Raw genomic sequence first — 24,140 nt, forward strand, 5'->3', positions numbered from 1 at the left:
AAATTAGGTCCACTGGCTGCTTTGGTTTTCTGTATTCCTCTAGATTCCTCTAGATCTCACGAGGCAAGAATCAGTCATCATTCTGGTAGCCTTCACTTCTCCCACTGTTGTGGCTCTGAGCACCCCAATAACATCACCCTCTGGCTCACCCTGAGTCTCCAAAGTCCAATGAAATATCAGTCAGTTCTGGGCTCTTGATAAGTATTTGCTGGAAGAATGAGTTCAGCCTCCTTTATCTTGGATCTTTTCCCTGACGAGATTAACCCCCGCAAAGGAAACCTGTGAAAGCTAAAACTCCAGGAATTACACAGTTGCCCTCCTCAATTCCATCTTAATGATGATTGTGTACATTTACAGGAGATGTTTTTACCCGGCTTGTACAAACTAAATTGATACTCCTAACCATTTTATGAAACTTTGCCTCTGATTTCTCTTTTATGCATACAAATTTTCCATGGCAAATAGAAGTTGTAGTTTAAAAAAACTGTTACATATTATTTGTAGCTATAAATATTGAGGCAGAATAAAATTGATTGGCTTTTGCTGAAAAAATCATTTTTAGTTTTATTCTCCTCCTAGAGTTGTATAAAGAATAAAGGGATTAAGAATTAGAGACATTCTCCTAAATTCATGAAGAAAGCAAATAATATGTTGCAAGTAATGCTCTTTTTGAAAAGATCGTCAGATTGTATTTATTTATCTTTAACTACCCTAATTGATATGTTGATAGTCAGTTGCCCCTTTTTAAGATTTTTCCACAATAGCTTTAAGAATTTGTCATATTTAAGGTAGCAAACATAATTCCCCTTTGGGCTTCCTAACTGATATAAACTGCAAATTAATAGGATTGACTCCTCATTCCTAAATTCAGCTTGATCATTTCATCTCACTCCTGGGACCACATTGATCACATCTGGATACCCATACACTCAGATATCCCAGACAGAGTCTTCCAATGCAGGGTGCTCCAGGCTTGGAATCCATTCCCTGAAGAACAGGGAGTGGCGTAGTAGACTTGATGATCCTATGCTGTGTTAGGTTGGATAGCCCTGGCTTGTTGATGATACACTTAGAACATTTTAAAGGCACCGAAACAATTGCAGTGGCAAGGTAATGCTGAGTAAGTGGACCGACTCTTACCTGACCTACTAGGAATACTGAGAAGAGGCTGAAGATGGACAAGGAAAGGGTATTTCCAACTCCCATTCCAGGGCTGAAAATGTGACTCAAACCTTGGTGCAGACATAGGCAAGCACTGAACTGGTTCCTTGGCCTCTTCAAACCACAGATGGTGATAATCTAATGTGATGCATAAATAGATAGATAGATAGATAGATAGATAGATAGATAGATAGATAGATAGATAAAAGGAGCATAGCTAAGAATGAAATGATTTTACTGCTTTCTCTAACTCAGCACAAATACATATACCGCAAGCTCTCTAGGCTAGTATTTAGCTTTAGTTTCTTTCTCCTTCACCACTATGAGCCACTTTTCTCAGCAGCATTTCCATGATTTGATACCAAATTCCTAATCAATTAAGGTATCTCTTCCCATTTTTTGTGGGTGTGAAAGTCCACCAATGCATTGAGTTATACTATAACTCTTAAACTACCGTGCAGACCAGTGTTTCTTCTCATATTTTATTCTTTGAGCTGGAAATAAAGGCATCGAGAAGTCAAAGCAGTAATGAAATAGGAATGAAAGCTTTGTATTCCTGTATTGTTTGGGAATTGTAAAGTGTCAGCATGTTTAATCAATGCAGTACCCCTCTGTGTCCCTGGATTTCACATGGGGGACACAGAAGATGACTGTGTTTTAGATCTTCATCAGTATGGTCTTCTTTGTTTTCTACCTCCCTGGTATCACATTTTAAATGCAGAATGGACAGTATGCCTAGATGTTTAATAGCCATGTTTCAATGTTGAGAAGAAATAGAAAATTACAGTTACTTTTATATAAGGAAGTCTTAAAGCAGTCTGTTCCTACGAATTAAAACATTGAATTTCCCTAGAAGAGTGGGTTATTACAGGTGACATGGGCACTAGGATAAAGATTAGACTCCCCTCTTCTGCTTAGGTTAGTGTTCTTGACTTAGGTTCATTACATAATGTATCTCTGATTCTGATGTAGCATATGCTTTAACCCACGTTCCGTGTCCAGTGACCATGCTGAAAACATATTGTTTATCTCCATGCACAGGAGAACAGTCTGGCACCGCTATTAGTCTTGGCCTACACCTCATCACTAGAAGTAAAGGGCTTGCCTGAGTCTTTTCAGCATGATGGAAGTGGGGGTTACTTTCTTATATCTAGGCTGTCTCTTCTGAAAAGCATTTGACCCTTTTGAGGGACCTTTATCTATAGGACACAACTAGGCAGAGAGGAGCTGTCCATTAATTTTACATGTACAGTTACAATTTTCTTCTTTGAAGGAAAAATTGTATTAGAAAGATAGCGACAAAAAAACATGCACCAAAGGCAAAAATATCTATGGCAAGCACAATTTCTCCTCCTTTTCTTTCTTCCAATAAAGATTTATTTATTTGAAAGGCAGAATGACAGGGGATGGAGTGGGATTTTTATCATCTGGTTGACTCCCCAAATGACCACAGCAACCAGGACCTAGGCCAGGCCAAAGCCAGGAGCCAGGAACTTCTTCCTTGCTCCCATGTGAGTGCATGGGCTCAAGCACTTGGATTATCTTCTGCTTCCTAACAGATGTATCAGTAAGACGCTTGATTACATAGGAACTACAATGGCGAGGGGTGCCAGCATCACAAAGGGTGGCTAAACCTGCTGCATCACAACACCCACCCACCCAAAGCACAAGTTCTTTCTGAGGAGCTTCAGCTCTGCTGTGAAATCCTAGGATTTTAAGGAGGGAAAAAAGTGAAGATGAAGGAAGCAGAAAAAAAAAGCTGCCTCTGTGTGTCACTCGAACACAGATGACTTATAGATCGAATCCATCGCCAGGAAGATTTGGGTGGTCTTTCTGCTTGCACAAGAGCAAAGGAAGCATGCAATCAATGAAGACACAAAATCAATTAATTCATTCTTCCTCCTTGACCTTTAGCATCATTCAAATGCCGATGCCTCCAAAACGTGAACTGTTTTTCCCAACAGATGGAAAATAAGTAACTAAGGAACTGCCACTGGTTGGTCAAAGCCAACGGCCAGAAGCTTTATCCAGCTCTTTTACATGGAGGGCAGGGGCTGAACACTTGAAGTCATCTTCCAGTGCTTGTCCCAGAGGTGTTAGCAGGGAGCTGGATAGACAGTGGAGCATCCAGGATACAAACAGACTCCTGTATGGGAGGCTGGTATTGCATACAAATGGCAGTTTAACCTGATGCAACATTGAACACAGTTTTGAATTTTAAGAGAATGACATTTACTTCTTGAAAGGAAGTGCATTCCTGTGTACTGGTTACCCCCTCAAATGTCAGCAACACACAGGGCTGGACTGGACTGGGCTGGAGCCAAATCTTTGAGTTAGGAGCTCCATCCAGGTATCTCACATGGGTAATAAGAATCCAATTACTTGCATCACTATTGCTGCTGCTGCTCTATCAGGAAACCAGAAGCTGAATCCAAGTACTCCAGTGTGGAAATCGGGTATTTAAACTGCTGTGTTAAACATACACTCCAGTCCTTTGGGGATTATCTGCAAGGGTAGCAAATAATCCCAACTCCAGCTCCCTGCCTAAACAGTGATGTGCACGTAGGTGGCAAGGTGTGGGAAATGCAAGGCACATGATAGAGGACACAGCCAGCAGCTCTGACCTTTACCCTATTCCCCTCCCTCCTGATAGTCTTTTTCTTAAGAGCCCTGAACATTCAGGATCTCTACAGGACACCTCTCAGTGCTGAGGTTTCTGGATCTTGCCAAAGTGCTGTCACCTGGGATCAAACTAAATCCCTCAGAGGTTTCTGTCAGAGAGACAGAAAAATCTGGTTTCTTTGCCTTTCCCATTGAAGATGGGATGAAGAATGAAGAAGAACTCTTGGTCCAAGTTGTAGGGGTTTGTGAAAGGAAGCCATCAAGAAAAACCAGCCTGCAGATGTATAGCATTCACAGCAGCCCTGGCTGCAGACAGCAAGGAAGAACGGAGCATAGCCAAGTCCTTCTGCTGACTCCACATAGCTGCTATGATGAACTCCATTCTTCATTATTCCTCCCTAGTTCCTTACGTTATCTAGCCTTCACAATCTCATTGCCACCTTACCCACTGCCACCCCTCTACACACACATCACCTTTTCAAAGGAGTCAAAGATTTGCCACAACCAGACCCTCAGATTCTTGAAAAGTGCGTTCAGCACCAGCCCTACCACCTTTGAAATGAGATCCACTGAGAGCATCAGAAGGGTTTCCAGACTCCTTTCCTGATCACAGGCATGTCAGTGTTAACCAACAGGTGAGTTTGAAATGTGGACCATTATGCCTTGAAAAAATAATAAGTTACTTTCTGCAGTAGGATAAAAGTATTTCCAACGGTTTTTGTCTGGGACTGTGTTAGTCATAGCACACAAAGTAAAAGTAAGGCCCAGGGGTAACTCCAGGGGCCATGGCCGAGGATTAAGGACATGGAGGCCAGGCTGTGTGGCTGGTGTGGGACAAGGGTGTCTCCAGGTGCATCCCAGAGTCCATTCCTGCTCGCCCCTGTTGACCGACATTCCTGTTGCCTTTATCTGAGTTGTGAGACGGGACTTTCTCTCTCTCTCTCTCTCTCTCTCTCTCCTTGCTCTCTCAGATAACATAGTGCCATTCTCATTGCTTTTTCCATGCAGTTATCATAACTGTGCTTATTGTAAACAAAGAAAGAATAAACTAGTGGAGAAATCGTACCTTCTGTTTGCCATTGGAACCACTGAATGCTGGAATTCACGATACTCCTCAGTGCTGTTGATGTCATTTGATTTGATTCTTCACGCCAACCTCCTTCCTTCCCACCCCATTACCAAGATGAAAACAAAAGGAGAAACCCTGCTCTGGCATGGCATTGTGAATCATGTGTTAGATAGTTTGCTACCCTGATCGTGAGTTCTCTTCATTGGGTAGGATTTGGAAAAAAATATGTGAGTACATTAAAAACATTTGAGAAATGGAAACTAAGTATTTTCTTGCTTATGTATACAACTGTCTCATTCAAAATAAATGTTAGCGGTGCTAGGAGGGCTGAGCTGCCAATCATACCAAAAGCCTTTGCTTCAGCATGGAGCCCAGTTGCCCTTTCGCATTGCTCTCCTCTCAGCCTATGGGAACCCAAGGGCCCCGAGTTGACATCTTTAGAATCCAAGGACTGATAGGAATTCTTGTTTGTCAGTCTGGTCCAGCCAGATTGGAAAAATAGTTTGAAATTGCTTTTATTTGGTATATTAATTTTTCAAAAGCCATGGGAGTTAGCTTCTAAACTTTTAAACTGAATGTTAGCCCTTAGAGGTTAGAAGTAGAATGGTTCCATTTCCTGAAGGCTGTGTGTGAGTCTTTAAATATAAACCCAATTCCCTCTTTGAAGTGTACTCAAACTTACTTCCCATCAAAATCATTTTTAACACCAGAAACTCATTTTCCGAAACAGAAGTATAACACATATTTCAACTCCCACGTAATGACATGGCAAAATTTGGTAACATCTGCATGTTTTCTTTAATAATTGCAGTGTTAGTCGGAAGTTAATTATATGAAACTGATTTTTTTCCCAAGCACAACTTTTATATATCACATTTAGCTTAATTGGTGCTTTGAATAATAAATTGTTTCTCAGCTAGAGCATGCTGTTTGATATTGCTAATGAAATGATTTTAATGTTCAGCTTAGCTATTAAGAGAAAGCTTGTTTTGTCTTAGATTTTTAAATATCATCTTCCATTGTATCACACTAATTAACCTGATTTGTCTTTTTTTTTTTGAACTTTTAAAGAGCATTATATGAAAACAGTGCAGTAAGTGGCAAGAAATACTGCTTCTATAACACAGCTACATGTGAACCCTTCAACTACACACATTTTATACCTCTCTTGCTTAGTAATATTCTCACATTCATTATTTTCCTGTGTCAGCCACAACACTGCACACACAATGGCGCATCAGTAAGAGAGCTTCCCTCTATCAATCAATGCCAGCATGACTGTTAGATCAGTTACAGGCTGGTAAAAAGAAAATTGTAAGACAAAATGAAATGTAGCAGGGTCCATTTCAGCAAAGAACAATTCACAAGTCAGACACCATTCCCAAAATGAGGCTCTGGGCTTTGTTGCAAGCTGAGACTCCAGTGTCTGCAGGTGAGACCCCCAAGAGGCCAGCAAAGAAGTGACATGATTGACTGTGGATAGGTGTTAAGGTCCCACAGGCAATCCCAAGTTATAGAGCCAACCAGCTGGTTGTCTCTGTGAAGGGCCAAAGCTCCATTCATGGTCAGTTGCAAGAAAAGCTTCCAAGTTAAGGTTCTGTTGATTTACAGAAGGGCTCCAGAGACAGAAACGATGCCAGACGAACAGCCTCCTGCATTGACAGGTTCTGTAGCATTAGATGGAGTGGCACAGTGACAGAGGTACATCTCTGTGACATAAACATGAAATTGATAGCACAGAGGGTCATCCAGTTCAACAGATGCTTTTAAATCTTATCATTGTAGGCTCAGTACTATTGCCCTCCATTATATGAGCAAAGGAAGGGGAGAAAAAAATAATAATTGAAAGACTCAAGTCTTGCCCTGCAGAAAGTCATAAATCATTGGGTCACAGGATGAAGGTCTGACTGACAGGAAACTAGATTTCATTTTCTCCAGTCTTAGACTTTGTGGCATGACTCTGTGCGTGGCATTGCACAGATGGCTTAAAACTGCAAGATATTAGTGCAAGAATTCAGCATTAGTTCAGCTTGCTTCAGGAGGCTTTGCAGTGGACCTCAGAAAATTGGTTAACACTTGGAAAGGTGGTTGAGAAGAGGTTTGCTGTGGAGCAATGGTACATGCAGACATAGAAGCAAGGCCTGTCTTTGCAGTACTCAGTCTTATTGAGGATATTGTGCCCTCAAAGAGCTTATGCTGGGAGCACTGGAAGACGGGGTTAGATTAACAATGTGGAGTCACAATGTAGAGGCCACAGATGCCGGAATGAAATGTGAGTAAAATAATAGTGAGCAGCTGAAGATTCCTGAAGGAAGCTGCAGATAATGCCTACCAAACTGCTGACTAAGGGTTAGATGCCAGGGTAGAGGTCAAGGCCAGAGAAATCTATGAGCAAGAAGAACAGAGTTGTGTGATGTGAGCAGCTCACAGGAAACCTTCCAGCCAGAATGCTTGGATGGAAGTACTTGTCTGCCCTCGCAGCAACCTCCTTGCAAGCTTCCTTCAGGGGTAGGAGTTATTTCCAGGCTCTGACTACGTGGGTACGAGGAAATCTTCTAAGGGAAAACGTGAATAAGTCAGCCCGAATCGTGACAAGACCAAGTGGAATTTCAGGGGGAAAAAATGAGCCTGACACTGATGAAGTATGGAGATCACCACAGGGTATAGCTACGGTGAGATAGACCCTAGGAAAAAAAATAATAATTGCAATAAATAAGAAGTGACCTGAGGGAGGCATGGGCAGCAATTGTGACTGGTGACACTGAGAAGAACAAATCAATATAAGAAGTAAGAAAAATGGTATAAAATTGTAGGAATGAAAAGTGACTCTGAGATTTCAAACCTAAATAAGAAAGGCAACAGTGGCAGTACCTTGGACAGAAATAAAGAATAGTTCTGAGTAATTCAGACTTCTGTGGAATCTGCTGGGGGATTGGGAGGCTGTTTGTTATGGTTTTGTTTCCTTTGGCCTCTGGCCACATCAGGGTTTTAGAGTAAATCCTGACAGACTGTTCTATTTAAGTTTCTTCCAACCACTGGGATGCTACCCATTGTGTAAATGATAATAGAAAGGCTCTGAAGCTTCAGCAGGAGCCTTGGTTTTGGTGTTTTAAATGGAGAAGTCAAAGGGTGCTTTAGGCTGCAAGCTTACATTAAGGAATAAAAGTTTAGCCTCAAATTAGAGCCTGCTTCTTATTGTTCCAAGAAGGTCATGCCATTGAGGTAGATAGAAGGGAATGTAAGGACTATTGGTAAAAATGAGCTAAAAAAGCAATGCTATTGACACTGACTTTGACACAATGTCAAGTAAGAAGTTCAATAAGTACTGTTTATCTAACCATGGCTACGGGTTGGAAACTTATGTTAAGTGTGTCATAACGTGTCGTTTGGCTTAATGAGCAAATAATTCCATGAAATATGTACTTTGGGGCCTCATTTTCCAGATGAGGACAGTGTGGCCAGAGGGGATGAGTACTTGCTGGAGATGGTGCTAAGGGATTTGGGGACAGAGCCCAGTTCAGAGACAGGTCTGGTGTGAGCCGAATTCCTTCCTCCTCTTAGCTGCAGTGCTGTCTGCTGACTGTCAGAGTGATGCTTACCAACACTGTCAGCATTCCAGCAATAAAAGACACTATTTATCCCATAGCTGAAGAACCAACCTTTCATTTAGGATACATACCATGTCTGGCTACCTATGTTCTCACATTTCCAAATGTGGTTTATCAATAGATCCTAAGCCTTCATTGCCTGGGTAACTTTGTTCACAACCCAGTCTCCACATACATCTTAAACTCAAGGTGAAGAAAATGGGAAGTTCTTTTTGTTTTTTAAAGATTTATTTTTATTATTTTTTTATTGGAAAGGCAGATATACAGAGAGGAGAGACAGAGAGGAAGATCTTCCATCCGATGATTCACTCCCCAAGTGAGCGCAACGGGCCGATGCTATGCCGATCTGGAGCCAGTAGCCTCTCCTGGGTCTCCCACACGGGTGCAGGTTCCCAAAGCTTTGGGCCGTCCTCGACTGCTCTCCCGGGCCACAGCAGGGAGCCGGATGGGAAGTGGGGCTGCCGGGATAGAACCAGCGCCCACATGGGATCCCGGGCGTGCAAGGCGAGGACCTTAACCACTTGCGCCACCGCGCCGGGCCCTGAAAATGGGAAGTTCTTTTACAAGCATTTAATGAAAAAATAGCAGGTATTAGCCAAAACGGAAAATAATTAATCTGAGGTGCCAAATGATGTGAAAACCAATAAAAACAAAGCCATGCGTTTTAAGAGTCTTCTCCACACTGAATGAAATTTCAAATGCACACGTAACATCTAGGTGTATGCAAGGATCACACTTTGCAAGTGTCCATGTCCAACTCCGCTTAGGTTTCTGTATTCAACATAAACTGCATGCTCAAGATTTTACCTTCTCTCTTTTGCATTCACCTATAAACCTAATGGGAGCTGTTTGTTTGCTCTTCCCACAGCTGAGTTTTCTTTTCTCCTGTGGGGCGTTTACCTCTGCTACGCGGCACGGACCGTGCCCTCGGCATTCCGGGAGCCGCGCTACATGGCCGTCGCCGTCCACAATGAGCTCATCATCTCTGCAATATTCCACACCATCAGGCAAGTGACACTGAGAGCCAGGGGGGCGCCCCATTTTGTTTTCTGAAGTGTTGTAGTTTGATTTAAATAAATTGGATTCAATTAATGATGGGAAGACTTACAAGGAGGGTGTTTCAGAACTTAACTAATTGTTGTAGAAATGGCAAATGGTGGTATTTCACTGTGTTATTCTTAGTTCTTCCTGATGTGGCACATATCACCTCTGTTGATTTAGAAAAAGTCACCTCAATGTTACTGTATTATACACCAAGCCACTTCAGAGAATGTCATTGCATATTGTTCCTAATACACAAAAACGTTTGTGATGAAGGTATAAAGCAGTACATGTAGAAATCTTAAAAACAGCTATAGATGGCTCATTTATATTTCCATTCATGTTCAACATGCTGGCTTCCACTTTCACCATCTTCATATTCAAATAGACAACTTCAGAGCATGGATCCTGCTGAATTCTGAACAAAACAAAAATCCCTGCCTGAGTGATGGTGTGCCTTGTGGTTTTCTCATGACCATATTTTAGTAATCCATTTCCAAGGTCAGAATGTGTAGCCTGCTTCTGTAAGATCCCATGCCATGGCAGAATGGGTGAGTCCAGAGCAGAAGGAACAGAATGGTTTATGGGGAAATGAACAAAGTGAAACAGCCATGTCTTCCAAGAATTATCCCCCTACCCTGCCTGCTTCTGTACTTGAAAATGCGAAGAGAACCTCAGGGTAGAGCTAGCGAAAGGAACCTTGGCTAGTGGCTGGCCAGGTGCTGGACATTAGCACACTGAAGAGTAGGCTGGCTGTCTGTCCTCACTGGAGAGGGCCTTTTGCCTGGGGTTCAGACCTTTTGTGGGGGCTTGGACTTCCTTAAGGACCAACAAGAATGGCAGTCCCCATGGGAGCTGTGGAAGGAAGTTTTGCAGGCTGCCTGCCACCTCTCCAGTCAACAGTCACAAGACACTTCCTTGCATTTTCTCTTGGGCACAGCCCACACTTGCTGAAGTATAGGAAATTGAGGTATTGGTGTGTTTTATTTTTTTAGATTTATTTATTTTTATTGCAAAGTCAGATATACAGAGAGAAGGAGAGAGAGAGAGGAAGATCTTCTATCCAATGATTCACTCTCCAAGTGACCACAATGGCCAGTGCTGTGCCGATCTGAACCCAGGAGCCAGGAATATCCTCCAGGTCTCCCACGTGGGTGCAGGGTCCCAAGGCTTTGGGCCATTCTCAACTGCTTTCCCAGGCAGAGAGTTGGATGGGAAGCGGGGCTGCTGCTGGGATTAGAACCGGCACCCATATGGGATCCTGGCACGTTCAAGGCGAGGACTTTAGCCACTAGGCCACTGCTCCTGGCCTGGTATTGGTGTTCTGAGAAGCCTAGAAGCCCTGCAAATGAACCAGGATGTCAGGGGACTGACTGTAAAGAAAGAGAGAAGGATATTAGAAGAGTCAAGAGACGGAATGAAAGCAAGAGATTGTAACTGAGGAAGGCAAGGAGTGCTTCCTCAGCATTCCCAGACCAGAGTTCCTGGGCCCTGGCCACCTCCCATATCATTTTCCGAAAGAAGTGACTTTTCTATTGATTTCTGGAACAGTATGTACATATGCTCCAAGATCTAACAAGCACACTTATTTGCAACCAGTCCCAGCAACAGCCCAACTAGAGAATTGCACACCTGTGCAAAGGCTTGCCACAGAAGACCTTACACATCCTCTGGTGTCTGAATGCAACCCTCTGTGGTACCAATTCCCTGCTTTTCCCCTCTGAGAAGCTGCTACCCTTCTTAGAAGCAAATGAGTTATTCACACAATTAATCCTATTTTATAGCAGTTGCCTAAATTTCCTTTCCTACCTCAAGATTTACTCTGTTCCAATTTTCTTCTTTAAACTTTTTCTGTCAATTGATTTTAAACCCTAAAGTTCCTCCAGGGTCTTTTAGAAGTAGACAAGGTAAATTATTTTGTTCAATGAATTTCTTTTAACTTAGTAAGAAAGCAATAGGTGTTGACTCCAGAAAAAATCATAAAGTAATATTTTTAAAAAGTAAACAAACTCTATAATTTGACACCCTCCCAAAGACAAGCACTATTATCCTATTAGAGTATCTTTTTAAGGTATTTTCATATGTGTTTGTGATACATTTCTTTGTATGGCCTCCACCTGCCATATCACAATGCAGGCTGAGATACTGAACAGTCGTGCTGTAAAGAAGCTTAGCTTTGTCAATGTGCTTTTCAAACATACCTGGCCATTGAACGTCCCTGATACTTGCTAAATGCATTGGTATTTATGGGCCAAGATGGTAGCTTTCCTACTTGGCTTTAAGTCTGTCCTATGGAGCACCAGACAAGTACTCAACCCCGGCCAGCAGCATCAGCAAGCAGGAGCTAGTTTGGTGTGCTCACGCGTTCTGACGGAACAATTCATGGTGAGCCAAGCAGGCTGGGTGTTCAGTAGAACCAACATACTTACAAGGTCAGCTTCTTTGCAGACAACTGTGTGAACGCCTATGGATTTTGACCAAAGGGAGTATTTGACAGTAGCAAGGTGATGCAGAAAGAGCAACTGTCATTGGTGGGCCATGACGTTTCCATAGGCAAACCTCAGTGGGGCCGAACAAGAACAACTCCCATGTATGAGGTTTCAAATCGGACCCATCTTTCTACCTGGACCAGATCAGATCAGATCGATGATGGTACCCTGACTTAGAAGAATCAGAGCGCATTAGCCAATTCCTCCTGGAAATTTAAGATATTTCTATAAGGACCAAGGAAGGAAATGATAGCTTTACTCAGTGAATCTGAACAACAGTGATTTTGAGGAAGCAAGGGGAACATCATAAAAATTTAAACAATAAGGTATTCACCATGACTTAATTATAAACGAATCAAATTCATCTTCTCTGTGGTTCTGATACTTTTTAAAGTTCAAGAAGAAGTAGTGGTTATATAATAATTAAAATGAGTATGATTCATTTTGGTTATTTTTTCCTCAATAAATAATATTAAATGAGGTTTCAAAAAATCAGGTAAAATATTCTTTATCAGTATGGCAAGGGTACTGTTGTCTGCTTAAAACATAAAATTTGTATGGCTGTATGCGCATATATACGTATATATGTATATATAAACCTATGAACACATTTTATATATGGCTTTACATTTCAATCTTAACAAATTGTCAAAATGCACAAAACAATCAAAGCTTTAAGTCTAGAAGCATAACTAAATGCCAAAGGCATTTTCTCCAATCTGTTCTAGCTACTTATTTTTAGTGATAAACAAAAAGCAAACCTTTGGGAAGGTGCAAGACTTTGAAATTTGTTATATTTTTAACTTCAATTTTTAAATATTTCTATGCTCCTGACTTTTAACACATTCTATTTTTACCACACTTAAATACCTTTCTAGAAAAATAAGGCTTTAAAACTGCAGCAAACCTATTTTTCTTGTCCAAATAGTTTCTAGCCAGAAATGCCACCTAGAAAATCCGACAATATTTTAAAACAGATTAATTAGAGGGTGTTTGATGTGAGTATACTTCAAAGTCTTTATTTCCTGGAAAATGTGCTTCTTTAATTTAAAATATATGCAGCCATTCTTCTTTTATATATTGTCATGCCAGCTTAATGTTCTCTTGTATTGCAAAATGAGGTAGGGATGCCCAGGACTTGAGTGTGCTTTTAGATGATACATTCATCACCTTGGATGTAAACTTCTCCCTCCTTGGCAATGACCCTTAACCAGCTGGGATTGCATATGTGCCTCAGTGGTTGAAGTATGCCGCCCAGTGTGATGGCTATGGTAGACCACTTTAAAGATGACATAGATATAGATGTAGATATAGATTTAGATATAGATATAGATTTAGATATAGATAGATATCTGGCCTGGGAAATCTGTGTCAAATATACCTCATGGAATAGAGTGCATATCTATCCAGTCATGTGCAGAAAAGATATGTATAAAGCTGACTATACCACAAGGGCATGAGAAGGACCCTATGCCAGCATTCATACCATAAATTTACTTGTTAAGTGTGTCATAATTATGGATTAATGTGCATGTGAGTGTTGGCTCCTTCCCTGTTGAGCCATTCACTTAGCTCTGTTGTGTGACTCAATGGTATCATGAACATTTTCTTAGAATATCAGGTTCTCAAGTTTCATTGAAATGGAATTCTCATTCATTAATCCCAAAAGCAATAAAATCTCACATTTTCTTTTTGTGGATAAAGAATGGATGGGAGAAATATTGAAACTGGAGTGTGATAAAAGTAGCCCTGGCTCCTGTGTTAGGGTAAGTTCTGAAAAATACTCCAGCATTACTTCAACAGTCTTTAGCACCAAATTACTTCTTACCACATTTCCTGCAAGGACATCCCAGAATCCAACCTTATAAATTCTGTGCAGGGCTAAGTTTTAAAGTAATTACATCTATAACTATCCACAGTAATTTGATAACTTTGAACACTTGATTTTTAATTTTTAAAAATTAGTTTGCAAGGCAGATTTCCAGATAGGAGAGTCAGAAAGATCTTCCATTACTGGTTCACTCCCCAAATGGCCACAGCAGCCATAGCTGAGCTGATCTGAAGCTAGCAGCTTCTTCCAGGTTTCCAGTGTGGTTGCAGGGTCCCAGTTTGTAATCTGCACTCTGAATTGGTGTGTATTCACTATGTGGCTTTGCAGTACCAATGCACCTGCACAAGAAAGGTGGAGCAATCCACCATGGATGAAGGGGTGGGAGGAATCCCAGTGCCTATAAAACTGTCTCACATAATACAATGTTACTAACAATAAATTAAAAAAAGAAAAGAACACCCTGGGGAGCTCCTAATGGTGTCTTTCTTTCTGACCATCTAAAATAATAATGAGGAATTCATGTCCAAGGCAACCAATGAACGTGACTTTGACCAGTATTTTTCCAGGATGATGAGATTTACTGACAACATTGCCACCCAGCGTCTTCCTTCACGTTCTTGGTGGTCTGTCCAGTGAGGGACAAAGTTTGCAGGGAGCCAGCATCTGCGGGCGTGGTGCACGGCTTATGCTGTATGAACTCTCGTTTCAGGTTTGTCCTGGCCTCGAGGCTTCAGTCTGACTGGATGCTGATGCTGTACTTTGCACACACCCACCTGACTGTCACGGTCACTGTCGGGGTGCTGTTGATCCCAAAGGTACTACTCAGATGCACTTTTTCTCTTGGAAGCAGAGTGCTTTTGCCTCTTAAAAGCGATCATACAATATGGACCTAGGGAGATACAGAAATCCACACATCTGTTTGACATCCCCAAGAAGTCATTTGCCTCATGGAGTTACTGGGTGGCTGTGTTCTTTTGAGAGTCATTGATTATCTGAGATAATTTCAACTGTCTTAATTTGTATGAAAATCAAACTGCTTTAGTCCATATTCTAGTTATTCTGAACTCAAGATGATATTCCTTAAATTATAATATTAAGATCATTTATTTAGTTATTTATTCATGTATTTATTTATTTATTTTGTGAGCGAGATAGAGGCAGAGAGGAGTGTCCCCAGCACTGGTTTACTCCTCAGTTCCCAGAAGCTGGGATCTGGGAACTTGATGTGAATTTGAGTGCCTGGCAGGGACCCAGTCACTTGAGCCCTCAGTGCTGCCTCTCAGGCAGGGAGGCTGCTGTCAGGAGCCAGAGAGCCAGGAATGGGCATCATGGCTGTCTGCCTCTCAAAGTCCTTGTTTTAAAAGGACTGTCATAAGAAGTCTCCTAATTGGATCCATATGCAGAGAAATGTTGCCCTTCCAGCATTCAGAGAACATATCAGCTCTAATAATTAAGTATGGAAGACTCTCACTGCGATTGCTTCAAAGGGAGACTCTATCTAAGCAGGTAGCATGATGAAGTGGGAGAAAATGGGCCAGGACAATGATTTTGACATTGAGCACCACACCAGGAATGTTGATCTCACTGAATGTCAGCTTCCTCTGAAACGGAAGCAACTTGATATTAACATCTATCAATATCAAACTAAAGGAGACAGGAGTCTTTGGAAAAGCATATTTTACAAATTACAGCTTATCATCATTCTCCTCTTTGGGGGATTTCTTTTCTTTACCTCAGCTTTCACAATTAGCCAAAAACATCAAGGTTCAGCCCATTTACAAAGACCCAGTGGAACAGGAAAAAAAAATTATGTATTTTATCTCCTACTTGAATGACATAACCTAGCCATAGTTTGCGTAGATGAGTCTGTTGCTGTGTGTGTTAATACTCTGCATACTATGATTGCATAGTTAGTAGAGAGCTGTATGCTCAGAGAGCTGTTCATTCACTTCAAAACTTATTACCAGGCACCAAAGACAACTGCAACAATATATTCCTACAGAGCTTGCAAGTGAGTGTTCATTCACAGCAGCTGTGTCCATCCCCGCTAGAAAGTAGCAGCCACTTCAGTGCCCATCAGGTGACAAAAGGATCCAAGCAATGTGGTCCAATCCACAAGTCATATGTCAGTTGTCAATGAAGATGAACCAGGTGCTGAGCAATGCTACAACTAAGATGAATCTTAAGAACATTTTGTCAATTGAACAAAAAAACAACTGGACACACAAAGACCAAACATTGTGCCCATATCACCTCCCTTTCATGAAATGACCACAAGAGGCAAGTTTGTAGAGGCAGAAATTAGATTAGTGGTTGCTAAGGGGCAGGTAGAAAGAGAAAGAGAAGTGACTGCTTGACAGGTACAGGGATTCTTTCTGCAGTGATAAAAATATTGTGAAATTAAATAGTAGTTATATATGCACAACCTTATGAATCTACTAATAAGCACTGGATTGTACATTTAAGTTGAGAACTTTAAAAAATATTTATATTCATCGGAAAGGAAGATTTTACAGAGAGAAGGAGAAACAGAGAGAAAGATCTTTCATCTGCTAGTTTACTCCTTAAATGGCTGCAACGGTCAGAGCTAAGCTGATCTGAAGCCAGGAGCAAAGAGCTTCTTCTGGATCTGTCAAGTGGGTGCAGGGTCCCAAACATTTGAGCTATCGTTTGCTGCTTTCTCAGGCCAGTGGCAGGGTCTGTATTGAAAGTGGAGCGGCCAGGACATGTACCAGTGCCCATTCAGGATGCCAGTTAAGCCATTGTGCCATTCCCAAATTGAGGACTTACAAATCAGTGAATTATATGTAACTTCTCAGTAACTGCCAAAGGGAATTAATATAAAAAGTAAATACATATTACTTATCAATAAGTTGATGATTTAAGGTATTATTGTAGAATTTTGCAGGATAGTTTTCTAAGTCCTTAGAATGATGCACGGATGAAAGTGTGCCATCAACAGTATCTATACTCTGGAGGGGAACAGAGGGACATAGACAAACAAAGATGATAAAAATCTAAAATGCTATTTTAAGGGCTATAAATAATAATGAAAATGGGCAAAATCCAACAAGTGATTCTGTGTCTTCAACTAAACTCCAGGTTGTCTCCATGCCTTTGATCCTTTGAAATAATCCCACTCCCATCCATGGCCTGCAGGTGGCTGTCCTGGCAGCGTGGGGAGATTTGGGAGGGCTGGGACCTGCTGTCCTTCTGGTTGGCAGCCCTGAGTTCTCAGCACCTCTTAGTCCCACAAAGAGAAGCAGAAGTGTGAAGGCAAGATTCATAGTTTCTGGGGCTTCACAGTCGGTTCCAGTTAGCCCAGATTTGTTATGACAACAAATGGAGACTTGCAGCATCACAGAAATGGCACAAAGCCCCTGTGCATCATAGAGACCTGCTCATTTATTTTAATGGGACTCTTGTCCTGGAGAGAAGCTGGGAGCAGAGGTTCCGTGTACTCCTGGCTGCCTTCCCAGCATTTAGGGGAGAATCTCCTGGGTCATGTGGTGTGTGGCCAGCTTGATTCTCCCTGCTGCTTTCCATCATTCTCCCAATGCACTCTTCCCTATCCCCACAGCAAAATGAGAAGCCAAAATCACCAAACCCAGATGAAAAGAGAATAGATTTTTTTAAAGCTTAGCAACGAGTAACATGAGAAGAGTGAGCTTGAGGGAGAATCTGTCATTTGATTGAATCCTCCAACTCAGATGCACATACCAGTTAGCTCGGGCTCCCAGGCTGAGGGGAGAGACCACCTCTCTTGTTTGAGACCTCGGTGATGACACACTGGGGGTCTGGAATTCAGATCTCCTGTCCACTAAGTTTTGAAAGTAGCTTGATCCGAAGCATGTGTAGTAGACAGAAAGTCCCATTCTGGAGCTAATGGTGCCCATGGGCATTTGGACCCTCATGTGTGTGAAGCATGTGTGTGTGTGTGTGTAGTAACACACACAAGGAAGACTGTACCACTCAAAAAAGTTCCTGTTCAGCAGCTATGGGGCCTACAGTGCTCATTGCTTCTCTTAAAGAACATTTCTTTGTATTCTTTTTAATACATTCATTTCCAAAATGCAAACACATCATGGGACTGGGAGCTCAGAGAAAAGGGTGGTAGTGAAAACTGGAGTTGAACAGGGAAACTCTGGGTTGGTGTGACTCACTAGGAGCCTCAAAATGGAGCATGGCCAACAAAACAAAGATCCTGCAAACAGGTGAGTGAATGAAAGCCTTTGAGCTGCAGAGACGTGTCAACATCAGAATCCTTAGATGTCCCATGCGCTGCCTTATAGTGAGCTAAGCTCTGCGGCTCATCTTGACTGTCTGTTGCAGTTCTCCCACTCAAGCAATAATCCCCGGGATGACATTGCCACAGAGGCGTATGAAGATGAACTGGACATGGGCCGGTCTGGATCTTACCTGAACAGTAGCATCAATTCAGCCTGGAGTGAGCACAGCCTGGATCCCGAGGACATTCGGGTAAGACCAGCAGGGCAGCTTTCCAATTTCAGAGGAGACCCTTTGCAGATGTGTGTGCATGTGCATTATAGAGGATGCGTGATGGTGTGTGACAACAAATGCAAAGTGAATCCACATCCAGAACATATCAATTCCACGTCAGAATGTTTGAACTCCATCAGCAGCTGGGCCAACCTGAGGAGTTTTGACTGACAGATCACCTGTCCTAATGATGAACTGGCCATACATGATCCATAGGATGTGCTGAGGACACCTTGCTGGTAGAAAGGTTGCCTGGCTTTGTGGCCAAGAGCCTGAATCATTTAAAATAATTGAATGGCACAGCAGCATCTGAAGAAGATATTTTTCACAGTGGGTGAACTGTTAACCTCCAGGCAGTTTAATGTCAGGCTCATTCTATCCACAGCCACGTGGGGGCCCCAGCACTCTAAAGAGACATGGCATAGTAGCTGATGCCTGCTGTGTGGGGTTTTCAAGTGGCTGGTCCATGCTGCTTAAAACTAACCAGTGTTTGCACCATGAAAAAAGGACTGAACTGCATGTGTTTGTGCCATGAAGTGTAAACAAAATATAAAACAACCAAAAATTAAAAATGAGGAAACAATCAATGAGTTTAGGGGGTGGAGAAAACAATAAAGCAATTGCCCTAAAGAGCCCAAGCTTTTAGAAACCCAGGCAGTGATGGTGTCTGGGCGGCAAGGCTGAATGTGAAACGTCTTTGGCATTTTTTCTCTTCTCTCCACAGGATGAGCTGAAAAAACTCTATGCGCAGCTAGAAATTTACAAGAGGAAGAAGATGATCACGAATAATCCCCACCTCCAGAAGAAGCGGTGCTCCAAGAAGGGCCTGGGCCGCTCCATCATGCGGCGGATCACTGAGATCCCAGAGACGGTCAGCAGACAGTGCTCCAAGGAGGACAAAGACGCCGCCGACCACGGCCCGGTCAAGAGCTCGGCTCCTGGCAAGAAGAACCCCCCAGAGTCTTCCAGTAACATGGCGAAACCCAAGGAGGAGTCGCTCAAGAACCGTGTCTTCTCACTCAAAAAATCCCACAGCACTTATGACCACGTGAGGGAGCAAACAGAAGGCTCCAGTAGCTTGCCCGCGGAAAGTCAGGATGAGGAGGCTACTGAGAACTGCACCCTGGAGTCATTGCCGGGGAAGAAGCTGAGCCAGAAGCTAAAGGAAGACAGCGAGGCTGAGTCCACGGAGTCCGTGCCCTTGGTGTGCAAGTCGGCCAGCGCGCACAACCTCAGCTCCGAGAAGAAGCCAGGGCACCCGCGGGCGTCCATGCTGCAGAAGTCTCTGAGCGTCATCGCCAGTGCCAAGGAGAAGACCCTTGGTCTAGCAGGGAAAACCCAGACGCCAGGCGTCGAGGAGCGTGCCAAGTCCCAGAAACCTTTGCCAAAAACCGGAGAGGCCAACAGAAAAGACTCCAACCCCGAGAACCCAGAGGCTCGAGACTCGGCCCCCCTGCACCCCAATCCTTCGGAGGAGTCACGAAAGCCCCAGAAAGCTGGGATTATGAAGCCTCAAAGGGCCAACCCCTCCACCGTCAAGACTGAGATGAGCACGGGCCCCACCCAGGGGCAGGGCCATTTTGACATCGGGGAGGTGTGTCCTTGGGAAGTCTACGACCTGGCCCCTGGCCCCGTGCCTTCAGAACCCAAAGTTCAGAAACACGTATCCATCGCAGCCTCGGACAGGGAGAACAACCCAACCTGTCCCCCAAGGGAACCATCCCACCAGCTGCCCAGGGCACAGGAGTCACACGCCATGAGCACAGACCAGGCAGAAGTACGTACCTGGGAGAACCAGGCTCAGTCCCTGTGCGAAGAGGAGAAGCGTTTAACTTCCACGAAGATGCCAGTTCTCCCAGGGCCGCGCCAAGATGAGCCTGCTGCAGCTGCAGCGTGGGCCCAAGGAGAGAATGGAAAGCTCAACCAAACAGGAGCCCAGGAAAGAAAGACATCTCCCTGCAAGGAAAATGCACCTGGCTCCTTCAACCCCAGTACCACTTTCCGGCAACCTTTAACCTCGCGAGCTGAGGTGTGCCCTTGGGAGTTTGAGAGCCCTGACGGACCCAGCACCAGTGTGGACCGAGGTGTGGTTTTCCCTGTCTCTTCTGGCCTTCAACGCAAGTAAGACAGCAGGGCCTCAGAAGAAGGAGACCTGGGGCATGAGTCCACTATGGCATCCCCAGGGAGAGAAAGTCAATAAAGAAACCCTGCATTCCATATGCGACAGCAGATATGAGAATTATATATTTAAAAAATCCCCAGGATGTATTTGTCAGTCAAGGCATAGAGAGCAGTCAGAGCAGAGAGAGGGTGAAGGCGATGGCAAAAGAAGGCGTGGAGGACAGAGGTAGCAACATCTTGATGGAGAAGTCTTGCTGGTCCCCCTAGTAGCACAAACAGTCTTCACGTGTGAGCACACCTCACAGCAATAGCCCTCAACGTGCGCACCTGTTTCCTAGTGATGGGACATTGAAGATGCTAAACAAGTCCCACAAGGAGACACAGACTGTGTCGGAGACTCTGCAATGGAGAAGACGGTACCGATGCCTAGGACTGCCATGCTACATAGCTGAGAAGAACTTCATCATACCTATTTAATCTTGATAGCACTGCTAACCTAATGCATCCCTCCAAATACCTTTTATATTCATGATTGCTCTCATTTTCTTATAAATGTATGTTCAGTACATTGTTGTGTCTCCTATTCCAGCATTCCAGATTGTATAGTTTTTGCAAATAACTTTGATATGATGTGACACAACACACTTATGCAATCTGCAGCTACTCAATGGTTATTGCAACTTAACAGAACACCTGCTATCTTATCAACTTGAGTAGGTTCCTGGAGTTTTGTAAGCTTCCTCTGGGTTGGGAAGCTGTAACTATTAGGAGAAAAACTTTTAGTTTGGGCTGTAGTTTCTATGTTGTGGAGTTGAATTTGACTCTGTTCGCTCTCTTCACAGTCTGTCTTAATCCAGGCGTTTTTGTTTTTGTGTCTTATAATGAGTTCCTCATTTTGCATTTCTTGTTGGGGACCCTGAAGCTTTATGAACACTGGAGATTAACTGGTCCTTTAGTACATGAAGGACAGCTTACCCATTGTTTATCCCAAATCAAAGATAGAGAATGCCTTCATTCCAATGAATTGTCCCTTTTCGGTCTTTCAGTATTTCATGCTTAGTGACATTTCCCTAAGGGAGAAGCTAAGACTGAGACAAACATACTGCCTGTTCTTAATCCCCATCGGAAAGGGAGGACTCTAGGAACTGTCACGTCATGGTATGATGCCGACAGTTACAGCACTACTTCAGAACCTGGAAACTTGCCTTTTCAAACAAAACCAGAATGATAGTTCCCAATAGCACTTTCAAGGGATTATTTTTTTAAAGAAAAAAAATTATGGTAGCATCCAGATCATTGTATGGATATATATTTTAGTATGCATATGAAAATACAATATTTTAAATTACCTTAAGCTATTTATTCTCGTAAACTTTTATTCATGCCTTCAGCAAGAGATCCAACTTGCTGGACTCAGATCCCAAAGAGATTTTGTTTTTTTAAACCTGAGTTGTTCAATCGAAACCTGAAAGGCGATATGAGTTGTTCATTTTCCCAAGCACTGGAAAAATTAACATGCCATTAAAGTTACTGTGAGCCACCAGGCTCATGAAGGAAAGTCAAAGCTTGATTTGCATGGCAGAAAAAAAGAAAAGAAAAAGAAAAACAAATCCCCGTTCCATCCCCAAATCAAATTCATTCTCTCTCTCTCTCTTTCTCTCTCTCACTTGCCACCCACCTCCCCATCCCAAGCCCTCAGCCTGCCAGTCTCGAGCTACAGAGTTGGTGGTGTAGTCATGCAACGAGTTTCCAGTGCCTGATCTCATTGTCCTTGATGCTAAGGCACTTCCAAATTGAGCCGGTTCACACCTTGCTCTCACTTTAACTACTGAGGCAGCAGCTGCTGTATGTGGCCAGGATGTTTACAGTCTAAATAACCCATTTTTCCCCTATTTCTTGAGCAGCAAGCAGGATGTGCTGGGATGACAAAAGATGGAGCAGGGGAGCCAGAAGGTAGACTCAGGGCTGTTCTTAGAGAATGCCATTCCGAGTGGCAGGATGGCATACTCTGGGTTCGAAATCAAAACCTCTCCCAGTGGATTTCACTGGGCAGCGAGTGAGTGCTTTGGGGAGTTGCAAAGCAGCAGACAAATCCCCCCATGCCCATTTGCTTGTTAATACAGTACTCAGGTCATTGGGGTAGGGTAGAAGAGCTACAGAAGTTTTATTAATATTATTATTATTATCATTGTCATTATTTTTTGCATGTTCCCTTTCTCCTCTTCCTGCATCTCTGCCTTCCCAACCAAGGCCAATCTGGTGACCTTGACATACTTCTTGAAGCTATTTTTATGAGTTTAGCTGGAAGTTTTTTTGACTCCCAAGCTCCTTCTCATTTCAAGCCTAAGGTCTGCTTGCACGTGATTCGCTTGTTGAACACTAAGAGGTCAAGCAACACTGATTTTTTTTCTTTGCATTGCACTTAATAATGAGCCTGCAAGAGACGTGGCTTAAAGAAGATTCGACTGACCCCTTGGTGACAGTCTACAGTCCTTAGATTGCTCTCCACCAGCATCCATCCACGAGAGTGCCTAGGGTCCTTCCAAGAGTTTCATGGCCATTTGTGATTGCTGAGACATGTTGAAACATACAGTTTGGGAGGTGGCATTTCCCAGCCCTGTAATCAAGGGAACGCATGTCAATACGAGAGTCAAGTCACAAACACATGCTCTGTTGTCCTTCCTCTGTGCATGTGCCGGCTGTGTCCTGTCCTTGTTTGTCAGCCAGGGTTTAGAAATAAGTATGTTCATACCAACCCTAATTGAGCTATTTTATGCAAAAATCTAATGCTTTCTGACCCGAAGTATCAACTCACCCCACTGTAAGCTGTGCTGGCAGTATGGATGTAAAACTCGACAGTTCTCTTGTATTTGCCTCCTAGGTTCCTGCATGCAAGTGATGACAGGTAGGACTGAAAAACATAAAACAAAACAAAAAAAATAAATAAAAACACTGCCTTTTGACTTCTAGCATTTAGCAACTGAGAGTTGTAGCCCATAAAGCTGTAAGTCTGTTCACTTTAGCCTGTGGTTCTTCTGAAACTACTACCTGACACCGACAGCATCCCACCATGAGATATTTGGTAAATTTACGTTGTAACGTGTGGCCGCATGTACATAATGATAACTTCTCTGCAATAAAACATATTTATAGGAAAGCGGCTTGTGCCGAGCCATGTGTTCATCTGTTGTTGTCTACAGAGTTCGCCCAACTTAGGAAGGAATTCCCATGTAGCGCTTTGTTTTTGTGACCTGCGTATCCAACCTCTTAGCATCTACTTAGTTCAGTAGTCAAATGTGGCCCCAAACAAACAAGCAGAAAACCAGCTGAAACCAGTGGATCCTGTTAGGATGAGTGATTTTGGTTCAAAGTTCTGCCCAAATTGGAACCAGTCTAGCCAGCCTTTTGTGTTTACTCAGCACACAAAGCAGACCGTCATCCTCATAGCACTGATGGAGGGCATTGCAGATGGCCTGCAAGAATGCTCACGTCCGTGAAAATTTATGACAGTATTTGGAGCAAGTATGGAAAAGTGGAAATCATCATTGTTGTTGGTTTTGTTAGCAAAAATGAATTTTGAAGTTTCCGCATTCCAGAGATCCTCATAAGGCTTAGGAAGAAGGTGTATGTTGAAAAACACTTAACACGGATTTCAAAAAACTTTTTGCACAAAAGCAAATGCCTTGGTTTTTCATTTT

At 42.9% G+C, this 24,140-nt stretch overlaps 1 protein-coding gene across 1 annotated transcript in view; it reads left to right on the forward strand.

The window, feature by feature from the left end:
• Window positions 1-20,446, forward strand: part of GPR158 (G protein-coupled receptor 158) — a 317,004-nt gene extending 296,558 nt beyond the window's left edge. The window contains exons 8-11 of the mRNA XM_040992543.1: window positions 9,329-9,467; window positions 14,531-14,636; window positions 18,154-18,300; window positions 19,046-20,446. Coding sequence (XP_040848477.1) covers window positions 9,329-9,467; window positions 14,531-14,636; window positions 18,154-18,300; window positions 19,046-20,446 — 1,793 coding nt within the window. The remainder of the gene's footprint in view (window positions 1-9,328; window positions 9,468-14,530; window positions 14,637-18,153; window positions 18,301-19,045) is intronic.
• The last annotated feature ends 3,694 nt before the right edge of the window (window positions 20,447-24,140 follow it).

This window comes from Ochotona curzoniae, unplaced genomic scaffold, assembly GCF_017591425.1.
Source record: "Ochotona curzoniae isolate NIBS_2020 unplaced genomic scaffold, NIBS_Ocur_1.0 contig_78, whole genome shotgun sequence".
NCBI classification, from domain to species: domain Eukaryota; kingdom Metazoa; phylum Chordata; class Mammalia; order Lagomorpha; family Ochotonidae; genus Ochotona; species Ochotona curzoniae.